The 20,299-nt window shown below is 48.7% G+C and overlaps 1 protein-coding gene across 4 annotated transcripts in view; it reads right to left on the bottom strand.

The window, feature by feature from the left end:
* CAMKK1 (calcium/calmodulin dependent protein kinase kinase 1) overlaps positions 1-20,299 on the bottom strand; it is a 207,420-nt gene that overhangs the window by 9,327 nt on the left and 177,794 nt on the right. For 2 of the 4 annotated variants that reach the window (XM_006136070.4, XM_014580049.3), the window contains exon 15: positions 13,628-13,731. In XM_006136070.4, coding sequence (XP_006136132.1) covers positions 13,628-13,731 — 104 coding nt within the window. Of the gene's footprint in view, position 1; positions 4,323-13,627; positions 13,732-20,299 lie in introns of those variants that run through there. The other 2 variants (XM_075904382.1, XM_075904381.1) reach the window with 2 other exon arrangements.

The raw sequence follows: 20,299 nt of genomic DNA, 5'->3' as shown, positions 1-20,299 counted from the left end.
AAGGGAAGGAAATAATTAGAAACAGACATTTAGAGAAATTGAGCAGGTATAAGTTTTCTCCAATAGGCAAGTCAAACCAATAACAATAATTATATGAAGCATGACATTCAAACAAACTGTATTCCCCTAAAAAGTATATCATATAACCATTAAACTGCCATAGAGATAAATGCATCAACATCAGTGCACTGATCACTCTAAGTATTAAAAGACTTTGTATCATGAGGCTACAACTCCCTAGTTTGTTAAAATGCATTCTCAACTCCATTATATTACACCAATACAAGAGACTTGGTTCTCAGAAACAGACATACAGAAAGGCAGCAATTTTTATGAGTTTATTTGGTTTATATTTTTAAAATCTACTTGCTTCACTGATTTTATGGTTTGATATCTGCAACCCTTTTTCCAAAGTTGAACTGCAAATGGCAGCTATGTTCCCCGAAGGCAAATAAAAATGTAGCCAACAGCTGTGTTGCAGTGGCTGTTGTACATTCTTTGAAGTGGGAATCACATCTTCCTGTGTGTCTGTACAGCATCTGACACAACAGGGCCACGATCCTTCCTGAGTTCTTTGGGAGTTACTGCAATAGACATTATAATTAATATTAATAGAATTAGAACTCAGAACTGATTAAAATGCCAATTATATAAAAAAGGCAGTTTCCCCCCTTTTTCAGTTTTTCCAAGAAAAACCCAAAGTAGAAAATGTTTGAGAAAAAAATAGGGTTTTGATAAAAATGGTTTTGAAATCCAAAGACTGAAAATATTTACTGAAAACTACACCAAAAACTGAACATTTTTTTTACCAAAAACCAAAATTGTTTCTGACAACTGAAAAAATTTACCACAAATTTTGTTTCTATTTTCTGATAAATTGATAATTCTTTGAAAAAGCCTGAGCAAATGTACTCGGCACATGTCAGAGTATTAGTCACTAAAACAAAATGAAGATAACTTACTTATATTTGTCTTAATTCCCAAAGTCTTCAGCCTTTTCAGAATGCTCCTAAATTTCAACTTCCCCTCTTGCTAATTGAAAAGAGTGACAATTGTCTCCACTGCAAAACCATCTTCAATGTTACCCCTACTTGAGTCTCATCCACACTCAAATGCTCTTAACTAGAGTGTGGTGGTACTTTCAAGGCCTTGTCTACACTAGAAAGGTTTGCTGGGAAAGGAATACTGGTAGAGCCATACTAAACACATCCTGTTACTGGAAATGCACCTTACACTGTCAGAGGAGTTGATAAGCCTAGTAAGTGGTTAAGACAAGTTAGCAAAACCTTTCAAGTACTAATGTGAACACTGTGCTTCTAACACAGTCATACTGTGTGGCTTGAGTGTTATTTAACAGTATGTCTGTTCTTATCCAAGCTAGGCTAACTTGAGAGGAAGTAACTAAAGTGTAGGTAACCTGAGTTAACTCTGCAGACATAGCCTAGAAAGGTAGCAAGGCTAATTAACTCTTAAAATGGTAAGGTGAATTTTTTTTGGACATCACACCTTATCATTTAGTTTGTAGCTGTGTCAGAAGAACACTTATGCCTGAGCTGTACTTTATACAGTGAACAGAAAAAAAAGTTACCATTAAGTATAATTCCATTTCTAAGTGCACCATCCCAGCCCATGTGATAAACCTGACCTTGAACATAGACAACTGATCATTTCCCAATGTACTTTCAGGCCTGACTCCAAGATGCTGAGTAATAGATCTGTCTTCAGAGGCTGATCCAAGTTAATTCAGGGCTTGTCATCACCCTCTTTAAATGATTTATTACCGTGAACAGGAAAGGAGTTTTCATTATCAAATAAAACGCAAGCAAGTCTGTGCAGTGGGATAACGGCAAGCATAATTCAGCAGCAGATGGTGTCTCACGAGTTATTTAGAGCCTGCTGTCATTTTGTTCTGTTTGCTAGTCTCTGCGATTTGATGAATCAGATTAAATGTTTCCCTGAAATTCTCAGTAGCTGATACCTGTCTGGACACCTTGTTTTAGCATTAAAGGCAATGTGATCTGCAGGAAGTAGAATGGGTGCAATACAGCATAAATTGACATAGCATTCATACAACACTGAATATCAACTACATGAATGTTCTCCAGACAGCTGGAGGGATCACGCAGTAAGGGGTGTACGGTCTGTGCTGCCACACAGGAGAAGTGAGTTCCTGCTGAGAAGGCAAAGGCTAAATGCAAGTCTCCATTCAATAATTATTCTTAAGGTGTTACTTTGTATCCATGTTACTTTTATTAATAGCAGGCTAATGAACTTGCTCTGTGTGGTAATCCAACACGCTGCACTGTTGAGACCATTGTTGTTAGTAGTAACAACACATGGCCTGTGTATAGCAATTTTTGTACAGTAATGGCACAAACATCACAACATAACAGATAGTAAAATTAGGGCAAAGAAGCAACAAATCAATATTTGACTCCTTCCTTGTCCCACATTCAGATATGGCTCACTCATGCTCTGTCCTGGGAATGGATAAGAAATCTTTCCTAATGTCATTTATGCAATCACTATGGACCCAGTATCTGTCCTCATTTATGCACTTGGAACTTCCATTGACTTCTCTGGGAATGAAGGCAGAACATCAATGAGAATGATGCGACCAGCCGTTATGCCTGGGTATCTGAGAAGAGAATTTGGTCCAATGTATTTAAAGAAAAATTGCTTGACAACAATGGCAGCATCTATATTATGAACAGTTTGTTGCACCTCTGAGGTCAAGTCATCAGGGATCATTCACAGCTTTCATTTGCACCAGGCTGGGTTATTCATTCCGAAACCCAAGAATTGTCTGCACTAGTAATCCATCTTACTTCAATGGCTGGCCAGAGATTCCTGGAACTACCTCTATCAGTGCAAAATAAGTGTAGGCAAGAGAACCCTCGATTTGCACAGATGGAGATTATGCTTGCTTGAAACCTGGGGAAGATAAAATGGAGCTAAATGGCTAAAGATGGCTGGAATCAGGATAAATTCTCAATGTAGATGAGTCACAGTCATGGCCTTATCGGGAGACTGTGCATATGCTGTTTTTCAAGCTAAACAGGTTTTGGATATCATGGGGGCAAGCAGTGAACTTCTGTACTTTATTAGATCGCTCTAGCCCTTATGGGTGCTGATATAGGGTTTCTCCTGAGCTTGATTTTCTGATAGAGCCTGATCTTCTAACCTAAGTCATCAGAGGTCCAAATTTCCTTTGACTTCAGTGAACCTGTCTGTGACTTCTTTACTGTACATTCAAATAGAAAGGACTATTACCTAGATCAAGACTTTCTTTTTTCAAAACTGAAACCAGTCCCATGTATCATAACCCAACTGCCAATGAAAGTTCTGAATCAGCCTTTTTCTTCAATTCCTTCCCAGTACAACTGAAGAATCTTTTCAAAACCTTTCATGCTTGCAGTAGGAGGTGTCCCAAGCTTGATTCATCTATTTATTTTACAGTGATAAATGAGCTCCTAAACAAACAACTGTCTCCTTAATAATGGAGCGTCTCAAATGGAATTTCAAGAGACATGATTAATTTCCAATCATTCATCTGGAACCATTGTCAAATTCTAGGCAGAATAACTGTGCTTTGAGCTGGAAGTGCACAGTGAGATTTTGCTCTCAGATTAACTATTTAAAAAAATAGTTAATGTGAAACATTGGAGATTATGGTATTTTGTTGTTTAAATTGGACAGCATACATTGTGGACAGGTCTGTGGAATCTGTTGCAAAATGCATGCTGTCTGCTTTAAAGTGCCAATGGAGATGAGGCGTGTTGAAATGTAAACCAAAGGCTTTGTCCATATCAGTCACCACAGCAGAGTCCCAGAGACTTGAAAGTAGAGGTATTGATAGAACCGTCTGCTGCATATTTAGTTCTAGCAACAGCTATTCCTCTTCCATAAGCTCTAAGTATTGCAGATGAGCCACCGCTGCAAGTTCAGATTCAGAATCCCAGATTTTATGGTTATTGGATCCACGGTTTTGGACTGGGCACCATCTCTGCTAAAACTCACGAAGTCCCCTCTCCAGCCCTTCCCAAAAGAAAAAAAAGAGCGAGGAAACCAATGACCAAAGAACACCCCCCACCCCAGATACCTTAGAGAATGAATGTTAGTGTCACACACATAACTACTGACACAAAATTGCTCCTATATATAGGAACGAAGGATGGAATTTTATGTCCTCAATAATAACACACAAAACACGACAACTGAGGAGAGGATGTGTAATTCTACTGCACTCAAGGGAAACGCAAACACACAGTTACCTTAAAGATGGATGCAAATATACAGATGAGCTTAAGAGGAAGCTGTCCCTAAGGGCAAAACAATGAGATAAAGGAAAAAATGGTAAAGAATATGCTGGCAAAAAGCAAATGAGCACATATTTCTGAATACAGCAAAGCCCCAGGAAGGAAATTAAATAGAGGACAGAGTATTAGTCAGCAATGGTTACTGAGGCTAAAGACCAAATAAGAAAACCTGACAGTTAATCCTGTCACCCATAGCGCAATGCTATGCACGTTGGAATAATCACCTGTGCTAATAGCAAGTGACCCTGCACGGTGCCAACTGCTCTCACCTGTGTTCAGTGCCATCAACACTCACTGCAATCAGTAGGTGGTGAGGGTGTTGAGCTGCATATGGAACTGTGCACACAGCAGGTAAAAGTCTTATGAACATGTCGAGTTACTAATTGCCAATGGACACAAGTGGAGCAGAAGCAAAGCCCATACACCACTAGCCAGCTGAGAGGGGGTACTGTATGTGATGCTCTGCGTAACAAGATGTGAAATCGTGTGCCCAAGTTATTCTATACACCATTAGACTCTAATAATAAGGATTCTTGCCACAATATGAGCCGTAGCTTTTAATAAAAGCACGCGTCCTTCCCTTGAAAAATAGATTTGAGATACATTTACTTGGACATTATTTTCTGTGGACAATATGTAAGTATTAGTAAGTCAAAATGTGCATGCAGATGTACAGATGCACACAGAATTTATCAGTGTTAAGAGACTGGCTTGGGTATGTTTACACAGGGGGAAAAAACCTGGCATCAATAAGGGTCAATTGACTTTGGCTTGTGCTAAAGTGGTGAAAAGTGGCTTGGGCACAGACTCCAACACCCTTCCTTCTCGCTCTCAGAATTCAGGCTCCTGCCCCAGCCCAAACATGCACATTGCTATTTTTAGCCCCAAGTGCAAGCCCCATGACACCAAGGCAATTGATCTGGGCTCTGAGAGTTACTACATGATCCAGGCTCGGAGATTTTTTTTCCCCTTTCAGTGCAGATGTACCCTTAAACACACTTTTTGTGAAATTAAGGTTTAAACCAGGGTTCTCAAAGTTTGGTCAATGAGCATTTTGCAGGTGGGCTGTGGACTTGGGGCTCACCCACCCCCCTGCAGCGGGGAGCCCATGCTGGTGCTCCCGCCTCATGGCTCCCACTCCTGCGAGGGTGGAGCGCCAGTGTCAACTTCCCACTATGGGGAGGAGCAAGTCTCACAGGTTGGCTCTTGTTCACAGGGGCAGGAAGTGACTCCGCATGCTGATGATCCTCCTCCCCGGGAGAATGGCAGCGTAGGAAACCTCTCACCTTGAGGCTTTCCCTGCTGCTCCCATTGGCTGGAATCATGGCCAATGGGAACAGTAGGAGGCAGTGCCTGGGGGGGAGGCAGGAGGCATGGAGCTATGTAAACATCACCCTCATACATCCCACACCCCAGCCCTGCTCCTGCACCTTCCCTCTTGCTGAGACCTTGCACTCCCACCTGCAGCCTCTCCCACCCTTAGCCCACTCCTGTACCCTCCCCTCCCATCCCCTGCCTACTCTAGCACCAACTTCCCACCCAGACCCCCCGCCCCAGCCCGTTCCTGCACCTTACCTCCCAGCCAGACCCTGCATCCCCACCTCCTCCTACACCCATTTTGTCATCATGGGTGGTTTGCTGGTGGTCTGTGGAAAGGTCTGCATTGAGTGGGGTGGGCTGCAGGCCAAAAAGTTTGAGAACCACTGGTTTAAGCCATACTGGGCATCCTTTCTGCAGCCAGACTTCTGTCAATGTCATGAACAAAGAATCCTTTAATCTGGCTACAGATGCCAACAGGCTGAGTTTTAAAAGTGAAGGTACTTTTGGTAAAAGGTGCTACAGGAATCGCCCTTGAGACCGGCATTCTCTCTCAGCCCGGAAGGAGCAGCAAGGAAAGTCTTGCTCCTGCAGCCCCACCCATGTGCCTCCATTCAGTTTTGGAGGCAGCAAGTCCTGGGGTGGACAGTGGAGCTATTTGGTTCTTGGACTTTGCAAAGACTGTCAACAAACCGGACAAGGTTGTGTGTGAGACCTAGACTCCTACTAACAAGAATTAGATAGTGTGCTAATTCGTTAACACATGACCCAAAAGCCACCAGTCGGTCATGGCAAGATTGGCCAGGCCTGCACCAGCGATGCTCAGGAGAAAAGCTCCATAGTTACAGCTATTTGTAGACCTGGCTGCATAGGTGCTGGCACTATGGATTCTGCTGCACCCTGTGGCTTAAAGAAGTTTCCCCCATAAAGAGGATTCACAGTTTGGTTCAATGGCTCTACCTTCTCATTGTACAAATTGTTCTAGCACCCTGGCCTTCCTGGTCACACTTTGCCTCTTGCTGCCCTCCTCCCCTGTCTGCGCCGTCTCTGTTTAAACTGTATGCTCCTCAGGGCATGGACTCTGTGATCTGAACTCTCAACAGGATCAAGCTTGATAAATAATAAGACTAATGCCATCTCATGTACAGTAGCTAAAAACCACAGTTCACGAACAGCAAAGCACGGTTAATGTGCAAGTAAAGTGGATCTGCCAAAACATCTTTCAGTTAATTTGAGATGTATTAGCAGTGATAAATGAGAGTAATAAATTCAGTGAAATCATGGCTGCACTGATGAAAGGAATCTGGTTCAGCTGGGGAACCTACATGCCTGCACTAAATATGTATACAGTGGAAGTTAACTGAGAATACTGAAGACTGGAGATTTTTAAAAACCTGCATTCAGTGACTCTGAAATTTAAAAGCAAGAGACCAAATTCATCCCTAATGTAGCTCCACTTGAAGTAAGTTACATCAGAACTGAATTTGGCCCACAGCATGAAACATTTTCAAAAGCACAGGATCACATCCAGTGCAGGGCTCCTAAGAGGTGCTGCACAGACAGAAAAGCCCGGAGGGAAGATACAGTTGACTTTACACCAACTTTGAGCTGCTCAGCTCTCAAGAAGTTGATGTTGTGACCATCATTATTTCCTAGCATTATTTCCTGCTCTATTTTACGGCAGCCTTTTCTGTACTGCCTCTGTACAGGAGCAGCATGGAGGGACCAAAATGAGAGCCAGGACATCAGCCCCATGGTGTTTTGTAACCTGTAGCAGCAGTTAAACTCCGTTCCAAGCTCAATCAGTGATGCCGATGTACGGTGGTACTTTTGCTCGAGGCAGAAGCTACATCAATAGTGTTGCTAAAAACAGCCATCTTTATTTTAGCACCATTCAATTGCAATATATTGCCTATATGCCTTGGCATCAGTGCCTTTTGAACATTTCTACAAGAATTGAAGAGTTTAAGCCCTCCCCAGGAATTTAAAAACTATTTTTAAAGCACGTTCTCTTAAGGAAAAACAAAATCCATGATAGCTATGAAAGACCTCCTGCTATTGCAAAGAACTTTGATCTGCATCTTCTTTCCTAAGTATTTCCCAGAATAGAGGTTGGCATATTGTGAGCAGGTAGTGGAAAGACTGTGAAGAAACTAATTAAGTCAGGCAGCTTCCAACCCAAGAAGTCCAATGAGTAGGCTGTTAAATTGGCATCTTTCTCTCTTTTTTCTAAAGGGCAGATCCCTTTTCAGAAATGTTAATTGAGCACCAGATACTGAAAATCTTACTCAGTCAGCTGTCAAAAGGCGTATCGCAGGAAGATGCTTAACAGTGGCACAGATGCAAGTTGTCTTCAGCATCACACAATGCATATGGCTTAGAAAAACCTCAACTATTTTACAAACAGCCAAATTACACAAACTGAAGGTGAAATTGGGAAAGTTGTCTAATTGCTTTTCTGTTCTCCTATATAGGAACATGAAAGTCATTTTCCTTCCTATAATTGGAACTAAATGCAACATTAATCGCTGATTTACCACACTTTGAAGATGGTACAGGCAGGCATGTGGAAATCCAGTGTTGCTGGGATTTTTTAAAATTTTGTTTGCTGCATTAATATCATCAAGATATATATTATAATTAAGGTGACACAAGGTGGCAATTCAGTTCTCAGCGTGTTTTCAGCAAACGGAGGTTCACGATTAGATTGTGCAAAGTGCTCTTAATTTCCACTGAGGAATAGGGATTTAATATATAGTGTATATGATTAACTGATAAGCACAAGCTTATCCGTTAATGCTACAGACTACATGCATTCACCTCCCCTGCCCCCGCCAGTACATTTTTTAGCAGGCTGGCTAGCAGGCCGGCTTAGTTCTGGCTTGGGCCAGGTCTAGGACCTACCCCTGCTGTGGCTCTGCATTTAAAATGTATTAGGAGCCAGGTGGGCTGGCAGCCTGGCTCAGTTCTGGTTTGTGCCAGGTCCAGGAGCCCGCGCTGTTGTGTCTGTATCAGAGGCAGCAGTGGAGTGACAGGCAGGTCCCCGTGAGGGGAGCTGGTTTTTAAACTGGCTCCCTTCACAGACCAGCTCCCGCCTGGTACCCCGTGCTGCCGCCCCTGATACAGAGGCAGCAGTGCGGTGTGGCAGGGGGCTCCTCGGGAGTGGGGCTGGAGCACAGCAGCTCCACCCCCACGGGCTATAGACTAGTTGACTAACAGATAAGAATTCATGAGGTTAATCGACTTTTCAATTAACATCCCTATTGAGGAATATGAGCCAAATCGTTAAGGCTGCAATGTCCATTTCATGGGAATTTTGTGTGAGTGAGGACAGCAGAATTGGGTCCCATGGGAGTTGGTGTGCTCCTAGGAACTGACGTGGGTCATTCACTAGGAGGTATTAATTGTTCCCCTTCAGTCACTGTTGGACACCCACTCCCCGGCTGCAGGGTGAACGGTGAAGCTGAGGATACTGCCCATTCCAGCAGACGTAAAGCCTTATCTTTTACAGTCCTATCCCACTTCTCACAAGACTAGAAGAACAAGCCTGGGTTCTGCCAATAGGATTTGTATTTCTCCACAGCCACTACGTGTCAGCAGACTAACTGGCTTTGAACAGCTCCATTCTTAATTATATGGAGTAGCTCTCATTTTAAGATAAATCTTACCCCGGATACTTAGTACAAATTGTGTTAGAGGCAAGCGTTATGTTTTGTTTTTCTTATAAACCCAGTGCTCACGTGGATATGGGCTAAGACAAGACATCCGTAGCAGCACTCGGGCCATCTGGATAACAGAGCCGTATCACTGCCAGAGCTGCACATATGGATGACAGGTGGCAGATAGTACAGGGCACAGAACAGATAGTTCAGCCACCCTACGGTATCATGTCTCTGTGGCTTTCCCTCGGTCTCGTCCTTACTGTTGTGTATTACCTGTACTTGCTTTAAAGCCTCAATGGGCCAGATACTCAGCTGATGTCAATGGCAGTGGCTCCAATTTGCACCCAGGAGTGAAAGTAACTTAAATTTCTTACAGGTACAGTCGTATCGCAACCCCCCCTGGGGGCCCTCGGGGCAGGAGAGTGTGTGGAGTGGGGAGGTTGTAATACAACAGTACCTGTAAGAAATTTAAGTGTGGGGTGGAGTGCAGGGGGCTCAAGGCAAGGGATGGGGAATATTGGGATGTGGGGGGCTCAGGGCAGGGGGTGAGGATGCATGTGATGGTGCAGGAGTCAGGGCTAAGGGGTGTGAGGAGAGGCTCAGAGCAGGGGCTTGAGGGTGTGGGGAGTGCAGGAGTCAGGGTGGGTGGGACAGGAGGGGCTCAGGGCAGAGAGTTGGTGTGCAGAGAAGGGCAGAAGGGGCCAAAGCCCCTCTGAGATTTGTACCTGGACGCCGCTTGCTCTTCCCTTTCCTGTCACTGTCAGAGAGTAAGAGGAAAGTGCCCAGCTCACCTGCACCCTGCCCTCCCCAGCCAGTGGGACAGGACTGCAGCAAACTGTGCACGTTCCCCTCGCTCCCTAACGGCGACGCAAAGGGGAACAGCAGCAAACAATGTCCTGGTACAATTCCTGCAAGGGGAAGAGGCAGGCTTTTAGCCCTCCCTGTCTTCCCTAAATGGCACCCTGGCAGAAGGGACCTTGGGACTGAGGCCGGGGCGGCCCATGAGGCTAGGCAAACTAGCCACCGGCCCGGGGGCCCGATGATGACGTGATTACATCATGGCCATTGACGGCCATGCAGGTGGGGGAGCCAATCGTGCCTTTTGCCGGAGGCGCCAGCTGCCGCAGCCGGCCTCGGGCCACTCCTGACTGAGGCTGTCCTGTACTAGTGGGTTGGCGCACCTCCAAGAACCTCCTTTTACTTGTGTGGCTGCCTGCTGCTTAGCGTGGAAGTCTGCAGGACAGCCCTGGAGTGGGGCTGAGAATAGGCTGTGCCTCCCCTGCAGCAGAGCACCCTGGCCAGCTGGCTCATTGCTGGCTCGGCGCACTGGGGTGCACCAGCTTCCTTTCACCTCTGTTTGAACCAGTTGAGAATCTATCCCACCATCCTGAAAACAGATACTGTCCCTGAATGTGAGATTCCGAAGCAGCATATACAATATTGCTTTAGATGCTGAGCACTCGGGCCAGGTCCCAGCAAAGTATTTAAGTTCATGCTTAAATTAAAGCACACTGAGTATGACTATATATATGACTTCAATGAGATTACTCATGTCCTTAAAGTTAAGTGCTTGCTTACATGCCTGGCAGGATAAGGGGCCAGACTTTGCGATGTCAAATCCTTATACTGTAGCCATGTGATTTAACAGTGTTAGTTCATAGACATTTGTTATCCTTTACTCTTGTTCTAGATTTACTTTAATTAACTCGGCATCATCCATAACAGGTTTTATTTTATACTGGAGATGATTTTACACTTTGCACTGTAAAGTAAGAAAGGTTAGCATGAAGCCTGGGTTTAGTAGCTAGCACCATTTCTCCTGGCAAATGACCTCAGTGGAATCAGGGTGTAATTCACCTAATATAGTGAGCACTCCCACTTAGACTTCACAGAAATAGAGTAGCTTTGCCTCTTGTTTTCTGTATTTTCTTCAGTGCAATGAAGCAAAAGATGGATAAAGATTAGAAACTTAATCTCCTTCATTCGAGTACACCGGTCTAACTTTTAAACTAGTATGAAAAGAAAATCCATATTTTTAAAATGATCTGTTTACAGTGTTACATACATCACTGTATGTAAAAAATACTGGCTGATGTGTCAATGTCTCTTGATTTAATTAGAAACATTCCTGTGTTGATCCATTTTTGCAAGTCTTAGGGTATGGCTAGACTACACCGGTGTTTTGGAAAGAAGGTATGCAAAATGTGCTCTGCATTTTCCGTAGATTTTTCCGATTCTTTTGTCAGAAGAGGCTTTTGCGACACTTGGCTCATCTAGACTGGGCCAAATGTCGGAAAAAAACCCTCTTTCGGAAGCTCCCTTATTCCTCGTGGAACGAGGAATAGAGGGGCTTCCGAAAGAGTGCGTTTGCTCTTCTGCAAAAAATGCAGAAGAGCAAACGTGTTCTCTGGACACAGAACAGTTCTTCCAGGATACTTCTGGTATTCCAGAAAACAATGTAGTCTAGCCGTTTTACTGGAAGGGGCCAGAAATGCTGATTGCATGATATCATATGAAATGATTGGGTACAATTAAGTGAAGATGACAGTACAGCTGAGCGCCTGCATACGCAAAAGTTCCGTTAGATAGGATACATTGTTTTTTTAAAAGAAGAGATACACACTTCCTTGCTTTGGGGCATAAGCCAACCACAAATTGGCTGTGATTCAATCAGTGAACTGCCTCATTATAGTAAATCAAGTGCCTTGAGCAAGCCAACACAATAGTAGATAAATGAGAACTGGCTGACATAATTTATTTCTAAAAGCCTTTCACACAGTGCCACACAAGAGGCTATTAAGGAAACTAAGTCTGGACATGGTGGATGAAAATTATTATAAGCAAGCAAAAGCTTCCATGCAAGAAGAGACTGAAAAGATTAGGATCGCTCAATTTAGAGAGAAGATAAATAAAAGGGGCACAATAGAGACATACAATCTGTCACTGAGATGTAATACGATTCAAAAGCATCAGACAGATTGGATAAATATTTCATGTTTCAGGGCATAAGCAACCACAGGGGGTCAGGAATAAACTCCTACTGGTAGTTTATTCTGTCATTGTCAACTCAAGGGCTTCTTACACTATCTTCCTCTTAAACCTTTGGTACTAATTACTCTCAGACATAATATGCCACTTAAGAAATCATTTTTAAAAAGTGCACCTGTGGCTTCTCCTGAGTTAAATACACTGGACAGTGTGATTACCAAGTCTAAAGAAAAATACCGAATGGCTAAGTCCCAACATCATAGAGCAGAGACGCCCTGGCAAGGAACTATGTGAAGATATGGCTGACAGTAGCAATATCTTACAGTGACAGGAAAAAAGGTGATGGTCTGAAAGTTATATAAAGGGAAGATAAGCTCTTCTTGCTAAGCTGATGAAGTATCCACATTTGAAATGCTCTTCAGATGTGTCCCCAAGACTGTATCTGAAGCTAAAAATCACTTCCTATAGAGCAGCCTCTTGCATGACATCCCACTTGTCAGCCTGGATCGAAACTGTCAGTTTGTAGACTCTGAAAATCTGCAAGCTTCAGGAGAATGGCAGCAGACATTAGCGAGCATAGTACCTCTCTGCACTCACTACAGGCCAATCCGTATGGGATGTGAGCATGGTCAGAACTCCTAAAGGAGGCATTCAGCACCTCACAAGATTGGTCCCCTGGAGAAAAGATCTTAAAACCTATTTTTGATAAGGTCAGAAAGCTAAAAGTGTTTCTATTGCTAGCCAGGTTCAATCCAACTTAACTGTAATAACTTTTTTCCTTTCTGGATTAGGAGTGCAGTTCATTATCCACAGCTAATTAATCAGGAGGTACATTTACAATGGGCTTTTGGTTCTCTATAGGCTATGGCAAAGTTCCTACTTCTGTAGTTCATGCACAGCAGAGCAGAGGCTACTTACATAAGCATTAAAGAAACCAGCTGGATTTCATTAGCTTTCATTTTACTAGCTTGATGTTTGATTACTTCTAAACAATGCCCAGTATATAATAAACAAACTGATTACAATTCTGAGCTGCTCTATATGGACTCCTCTCAAGTCCATGGAGCTGCACTCATTCATACCAGCTCAGGAGGTATCCCCAGGATGTATTCATATCAGCCCGAAATATGAAAGTCGCTGCATCCACACACAGAAGTGACACTTGAGGCCCTGTTCATCCCCAGTGTAACTCTACCGACGTATTTCCACATGAATTTTGCCTCTACATTCTAAGGAAATTACCTGAAAACAGTTTCCATTATTCCTCCACTGTATTTTGTTCATTAAAATAGCCTTAATGAATAGCTCAGGATGAGCACTAAGCCAGGTAGATATACATACATTAATAGGTTTCCTGGAGCAGACATGGACCTCTCTTCCCTTCTGACCTGAGCCTCAAATGGATTTCCGAATGAGCGTTTCCTTAGCATGGCCTTCACTAAAATCTTTGAAGAAGAAAAAACAGATCAGAGAAGATAGGTGAGTTTTCATCGTCTTTATATTACTGCTTTAAATATGAGGCAGAGGAATATAAATATGACTTTGTTAATAGTTTCATACAATGGTAATGACATTTCTCAGTTAAAAACTGAACTAGAGGGATCTGTATAATGGTGTGACGGGGGAACTTACCCCCGCACTCCCAGCCACGGGGACCGCGGCCCCGCGCCCCACGGGGAAGGTCAGCGGGGGACAGGAACCCAGCCCCGCGTGCCGGAGCCGGCGGGGCAAGGGGAACCCGGCGTGACTGGCGCGCATGCGCAAGACGGCGCGGCTGGAACCCGGCCAGCGCTAGGACCCAGGAGCGCAGGGCCGGCGCCCGGAAGGGCGGGGGCCGGCCAGACGCCGAGCGGGGAATTCAAAAGGGGGGAGGAAGGAGCAGCAAGGGAGGCTTGGGGAGAGCAGGGAGGATTCTGCTCTCAGCCTCCTCCGCAGGACCCGAGCAGGACCCCACCGGGAGCGGCGGGGAGCCCAGCAGCAGGAGCGGCGGGGAGCCCAGCAGCAGGAACCGACTGCGCAGCGGGGACGCCCGGAGCGGAGAGGAGCCGGACGGAGCCAAGCCCCACCAGGGAAGGAACGGCCGGGGAGCGGACCGGAGAGGATCCAGCACCGGAGCCGAGACAGAGGCAGTGAGGCTGTCGGCCCCGGGAGGACCGACAGGGGGGGCCCGCGTCCAGGGGGACGACAGGATAGAGACCGGGATCGGGAGGTGCCAGGCACACGAAGGCGGGGACCCTCGGACTCAGGGAGGGGCGTGCCCGGTGGCCCCCGAAGAGAGACTCGGTTACACTGGTGGAGAATGTGGGTACTGCCCCAAGGGGAAAAGGGGGTGTAGGAGTAGTATAGTGGGGGTGCATTAAAAAAAAAAAAAAAAAATATATAAATATATATATATATATAAAAAAAAGAAAAAAAAGGGGGGGAGACAGGGGTGCACCGTAGCGGATAGGGGTGCACCGTATGTATGGATGTATAGACCCAAAGGACGAGGTAGATTGAGGGCAACTGAGGTTACGGAGATGGATGCAGGGAAGCTGCTGGAGTGGCTGGCTGATAACCAGCGCCAGCAGCAGCAACAACAAACTCAGCTCCTCCAACAAATGGCTGAGCAACAGAAAGAACAACAAAGGCTGGTGAGGGAGTTAATGGAGCAGCAGCAAGGGCAGGTCGAGCGCTGGCTCCAGGCAGGGTCAAGGGGCCCGACAGGGGCCACGACGGAGGGAGCCGGCGTAGGGGCAGCCCTGGCACTACCCTTGAGGCTAGTGAAAATGACCCCGAGTGACGACCCCGAAGCGTTTCTCATAACGTTTGAAAGAGTGGCCACGGCAGCCAGGTGGCCCGAGGAGAACTGGGCGACCCTGCTGGCCCCATACCTTACGGGCGCTGCGCAAGGGGCCTACAGGGGTCTGGCAGCACGAGACGCTTTACACTATCATAAAGTAAAGGAGGCCATCTTAGACCAGGCAGGGATCACGCCGGAGACGCACCGGCAGAGGTTTAGGACGGAGAAATATCGGCCAGGCGAGCGACCGAGAGCGGTGGTACAGAGGCTCAAAGAGGCGGCCATGAGGTGGCTGGAGCCGGAGAGAAAATCATCCATGCAAGTCGTGGAGATGGTAGTGTTGGACCAGTTCCTGCAGATCCTGCCCCCAGATAGCCGCCTGTGGGTCCGACGCCACCAGCCCACTACCCTGGGAGAGGCTACTTCTATATTGGAGAATTACATGGCAGCGGCAGGGGGAGAAGAGAGGGTGGAAAGGGGTCCTGAAGGCCCTGGGGGTCGTGGGGAGCGCGGGAGAGCACGGCCCTCAAGGGCCCGCGGAGGCTGGGGCGCGCCACCCATACCGTGGAAAAGGTGGGGGGAGCCTTCCACCACACCCCCACCGGGACCCCCAAAGGAGAACCTGCCCCGGGAAAAGCCGGCAGTCGCCCCGAGACCCCCGGAGGCACCGACACCCGGCGCCTGTTTCGAGTGTGGGCAAGAGGGACACTTCCGCAGAGACTGCCCGCTCATGGACTGCTCATACGGGAGGGCCCTGATGGCCGACCAACGGGCTAGGAGCAGGGCCGACGACAAGATCACCGTACAGGTAGGCGTGGCAGGGAAGGAGGTATGGGCCCTCGTGGACACAGGGTGCAACCAGACGATGGTCCGGGAAGCGTTGCTGCCCCGAGGAGGTACAAGGGGCCCGACAATAGCGATGCAGTGCATCCACGGGGACGTGAAGCACTACCCGACACAATGGGTCCTGATTACAGAGGGGGGCCAACAGCGGAGGTGCCGGGTGGCCGTGGCCCCGGGCCTGGCTTACCCCGTAGTGCTAGGGCGGGACTGGCCAGGACTAACACGACTCCTCCAAGAGTGGGGAAAGGTCCATCCCACCCAGGCGGAGAGGGCGGAGTCACGACCCCACGCAACAACGCCCCCGCGGGAGGCCCAGGCCGGAGACACGCCAAGCATCGATGATAGGGGAAGAGCGACGGCGGACGACCACGAGTTCGTACGGGAGCAGTGCGAGGACGAATCCCTGAAGCATGCCTGGGAGCAGGCGGGGAATACGGCGGAACCAGACAGGACCGGCAAGAGGGGACCTCGTTTCGAGGTAAGAGACGACCGACTGTATCGGGTAGTCTGCCCCCCAGAGCAAAGAGGAGAGGTATGGCAGCTGCTGGTGCCAGCCCGGCGGCGGTGGCGAGTGCTGGAGGCAGCGCACGCCAACCCCTGGGCAGGACATTTAGGGAGCGAAAAAACACTGCAGCGCATACTGCAACGGTTTTATTGGCCGGGGGTTCACAAAGAAACCAGAGACTTCTGCGACTCCTGCCCAGAGTGCCAGCGAGTGGCGGGGAAGAGTGTGGCGAGAGCTCCGCTGGTACCCTTGCCAGTAGTGGATGTGCCTTTTAGGAGAATAGCATTGGACCTAGTGGGGCCCCTCGAGAGGTCAAGAAAGGGCAACCGATACATCTTAGTATTGATAGACAACGCCACCCGCTACCCGGAGGCGGTCCCGCTCCGCAGCACGAAGGCCCCGGTCCTGGCCGAGGAGCTGGTTAAGGTATTCTCCCGGGTCGGGTTACCCCAAGAAATATTAACGGACCAGGGGACAAACTTAACAGGGCGAGTCCTAGCGGAGCTTTGCCGCCTACTTCGGGTGAAGCAGCTCCGCACATCCGTATACCACCCCCAAACGGACGGGTTGGTGGAACGTTTTAATAGGACCCTCAAAACCATGCTACGGAAGTTTATAGAACTAGACCCCCGGGATTGGGACCAGTTCCTCCCGGCCCTACTGTTTGCCGTGCGGGAAGTACCCCAAGCTTCTACCGGGTTTTCCCCGTTTGAGTTACTCTATGGGAGACAGCCTCGGGGCATATTGGATCTTATCAAAGAGGAATGGGAAGAACAGCCCCCCAAGGTACAAGGGATGGTCCCGTACATTTTAGGACTACGAGAGAGATTGAGAGCCGTAGGAGAACTGGCCCAGGGTAACCTCCGCAAGGCCCAAGCGAGACAAGCGCGCTACTACAACCGAGGGGCACAGGTGCGGACCTTTGCCCCGGGAGAGCGGGTTCTGCTGCTGCTGCCGTCGGCAGAATCAAAGCTATTAGCAAAATGGCAGGGACCCTATGAGGTCATCCGGCAAGTAGGTCCCGTGGATTACGAGATCAAACTCCCGGACCGGCGAAAAGGGGCGCAAATCTACCATGTAAACCTGTTAAAAAGATGGAGGGAACGGGAAGGCCTCATGGTCAGTCTGCAGAAGGCGGAGCCGGAATTGGGACCCTGGGGAGGCGACATCAAGGACGTGGAGGAAGAGGCCCCCCCTGGGAGCGGAGCTGACGGAGCCCCAGAGGGAGGGGATGAGAAGCCTGCTGCGGGAATTTGCAGACGTGCTGTCGACTCAGCCAGGCAAGACCACGGCAGGGTATCACCATATCCAGACGCCACCCGGACAAAAGATTCGAGAACCCCTCCGCCCGCTACCTCGGAAGATGTGGGACCCCGTGCAGGAGGAGGTAAGCAAGATGCTGCGGATGGGGGTCATACGAGAATCCCGGAGCGCCTGGCGAAGCCCCATCGTGCTCGTCCCCAAGCGGGACGGGACCCTGCGGTTCTGCATCGATTTCCGAAAGGTGAATGCCATCTCCCGAATGGATGCCTACCCGATGCCGCGGGTAGAAGAGTTACTGGAGAGACTGGGGCGGGCACAATACCTGTCGACATTAGATCTGACCAAGGGATATTGGCAGATCCCACTCACGCCCACGTCACAGGCAAAGACTGCCTTCGCCACGCCATCGGGACTGTATCATTTTATCACAATGCCCTTCGGATTAAACGGAGCGGCGGCCACCTTCCAGAGGGTCATGGACCAGGTGTTGCGAGACCATCAGGCATACGCCGCCGCCTATATTGATGATATCATCATTTTCAGCGCATCATGGGAAGAGCACCTGACACACGTCCGAGCGGTCCTACAGGCGTTAAAGGAAGCGCGACTGACAGCCAACCCGGCCAAGTGCACCTTTGGCCAGGCAGAAGTGGCATACCTGGGGTACGTGGTAGGAAGGGGCCACTTGAGGCCGCAAGTGAACAAGATAGCGGCGGTCCAGAACTACCGGGCCCCGACCACGAAGAAGCAGGTGCGGCAGTTCTTGGGGCTGGCCGGATATTACCGCCGATTCATCCCGCAGTTCGCCACCATCGCGACCCCCCTAACAGACCTAACGAGAAAGGGTTACCCGGAAAAAGTGAAGTGGACGGAGCGGTGCGAAGAGGCATTTCAACAGCTGAAGCAGAGGCTTACCTCCGCACCAGTACTAACACAACCCGACTTCACTAAACCCTTCATCGTGCAAACGGACGCGTCCAATTTAGGGGTGGGGGCGGTCCTGGCTCAGGACCAAGGAAAAGGGGATAGACCCATTGTGTACCTGAGCCGCAAACTACTGCCACGAGAACAACAGTACTCCACCATAGAAAAGGAAGCGCTAGCACTTAGGTGGGCGGTAGAAATGCTGAGGTATTACCTCTGGGGCAACACGTTCCGATTAGTGACGGACCATGCACCCTTAACGTGGATGCACAACATGAAAGAGGTTAACCCCCGGGTAATGAGATGGTACCTGTTTTTGCAGCAATATTCATTTATAATAGTCCATCGGGCGGGGCGAGAGCACTCAAACGTAGACTTTTTGTCCCGGTGTGTTGAGAGAGAGGAGGTAAAAAGAGAGACAAGAGAGACTAGGGGGGAGGGGTGTGACGGGGGAACTTACCCCCGCACTCCCAGCCACGGGGACCGCGGCCCCGCGCCCCACGGGGAAGGTCAGCGGGGGACAGGAACCCAGCCCCGCGTGCCGGAGCCGGCGGGGCAAGGGGAACCCGGCGTGACTGGCGCGCATGCGCAAGACGGCGCGGCTGGAACCCGGCCAGCGCTAGGACCCAGGAGCGCAGGGCCGGCGCCCGGAAGGGCGGGGGCCGGCCAGACGCCGAGCGGGGAATTCAAAAGGGGGGAGGAAGGAGCAGCAAGGGAGGCTTGGGGAGAGCAGGGAGGATTCTGCTCTCAGCCTCCTCCGCAGGACCCGAGCAGGACCCCACCGGGAGCGGCGGGGAGCCCAGCAGCAGGAGCGGCGGGGAGCCCAGCAGCAGGAACCGACTGCGCAGCGGGGACGCCCGGAGCGGAGAGGAGCCGGACGGAGCCAAGCCCCACCAGGGAAGGAACGGCCGGGGAGCGGACCGGAGAGGATCCAGCACCGGAGCCGAGACAGAGGCAGTGAGGCTGTCGGCCCCGGGAGGACCGACAGGGGGGGCCCGCGTCCAGGGGGACGACAGGATAGAGACCGGGATCGGGAGGTGCCAGGCACACGAAGGCGGGGACCCTCGGACTCAGGGAGGGGCGTGCCCGGTGGCCCCCGAAGAGAGACTCGGTTACAAATACCCTTAGGCTACATCTAGACTGCCCCTCTTGTGCAAGAGAACATGCAAGTGAGTCAAAGCAGTGAATATTGCCATGCCTCATTTGCATACTTAATGAGCCACCATTTTGCACAAGGTGTTTTTGTGCAAAAAGGAGCTGTCTACATGGCTCCTTTTTGCGCAAAAAAACCCTTGAGCAAAATGGCAGCTCATTAAGTATGCAAATGAAGCGTGGCAATATTTTCCGGTTTTCCTCATTTGCATATTCTCTTGAGCAAGAGGAGACAGTCTAGACATAGCCTTAGATTTTTGTTTGGATGATAACTGACAATCCTTTGGCTACTGACGTTAGATCCTGCTTGAAAAGCATTGCTAACAATAGTCGCATGAATATTATCAATGTCTATTGACTCATTAGAGGGTAGGGAACAGGCTGGTTGCCTAAGCACAGAACTGGGAGCCAGGAACTCTTAAGATTTAGTTCCAGCTCTGTGACCTTGGACAAGTCATCTTTGTGTTCCTCTGATCTAGTGTTTAGAGCAGCAATAGAACATTTCAATCTTTTTGGCCAGATCTTCAGCTGGCATCAGCTTCAG

This window comes from Pelodiscus sinensis, chromosome 21 (genome assembly GCF_049634645.1).
Source record: "Pelodiscus sinensis isolate JC-2024 chromosome 21, ASM4963464v1, whole genome shotgun sequence".
Classification (NCBI taxonomy): Eukaryota; Metazoa; Chordata; order Testudines; family Trionychidae; genus Pelodiscus; species Pelodiscus sinensis.
Note: the sequence above shows the minus strand (reverse complement) of the source record. Positions and strands in the feature narration are given on the sequence as shown.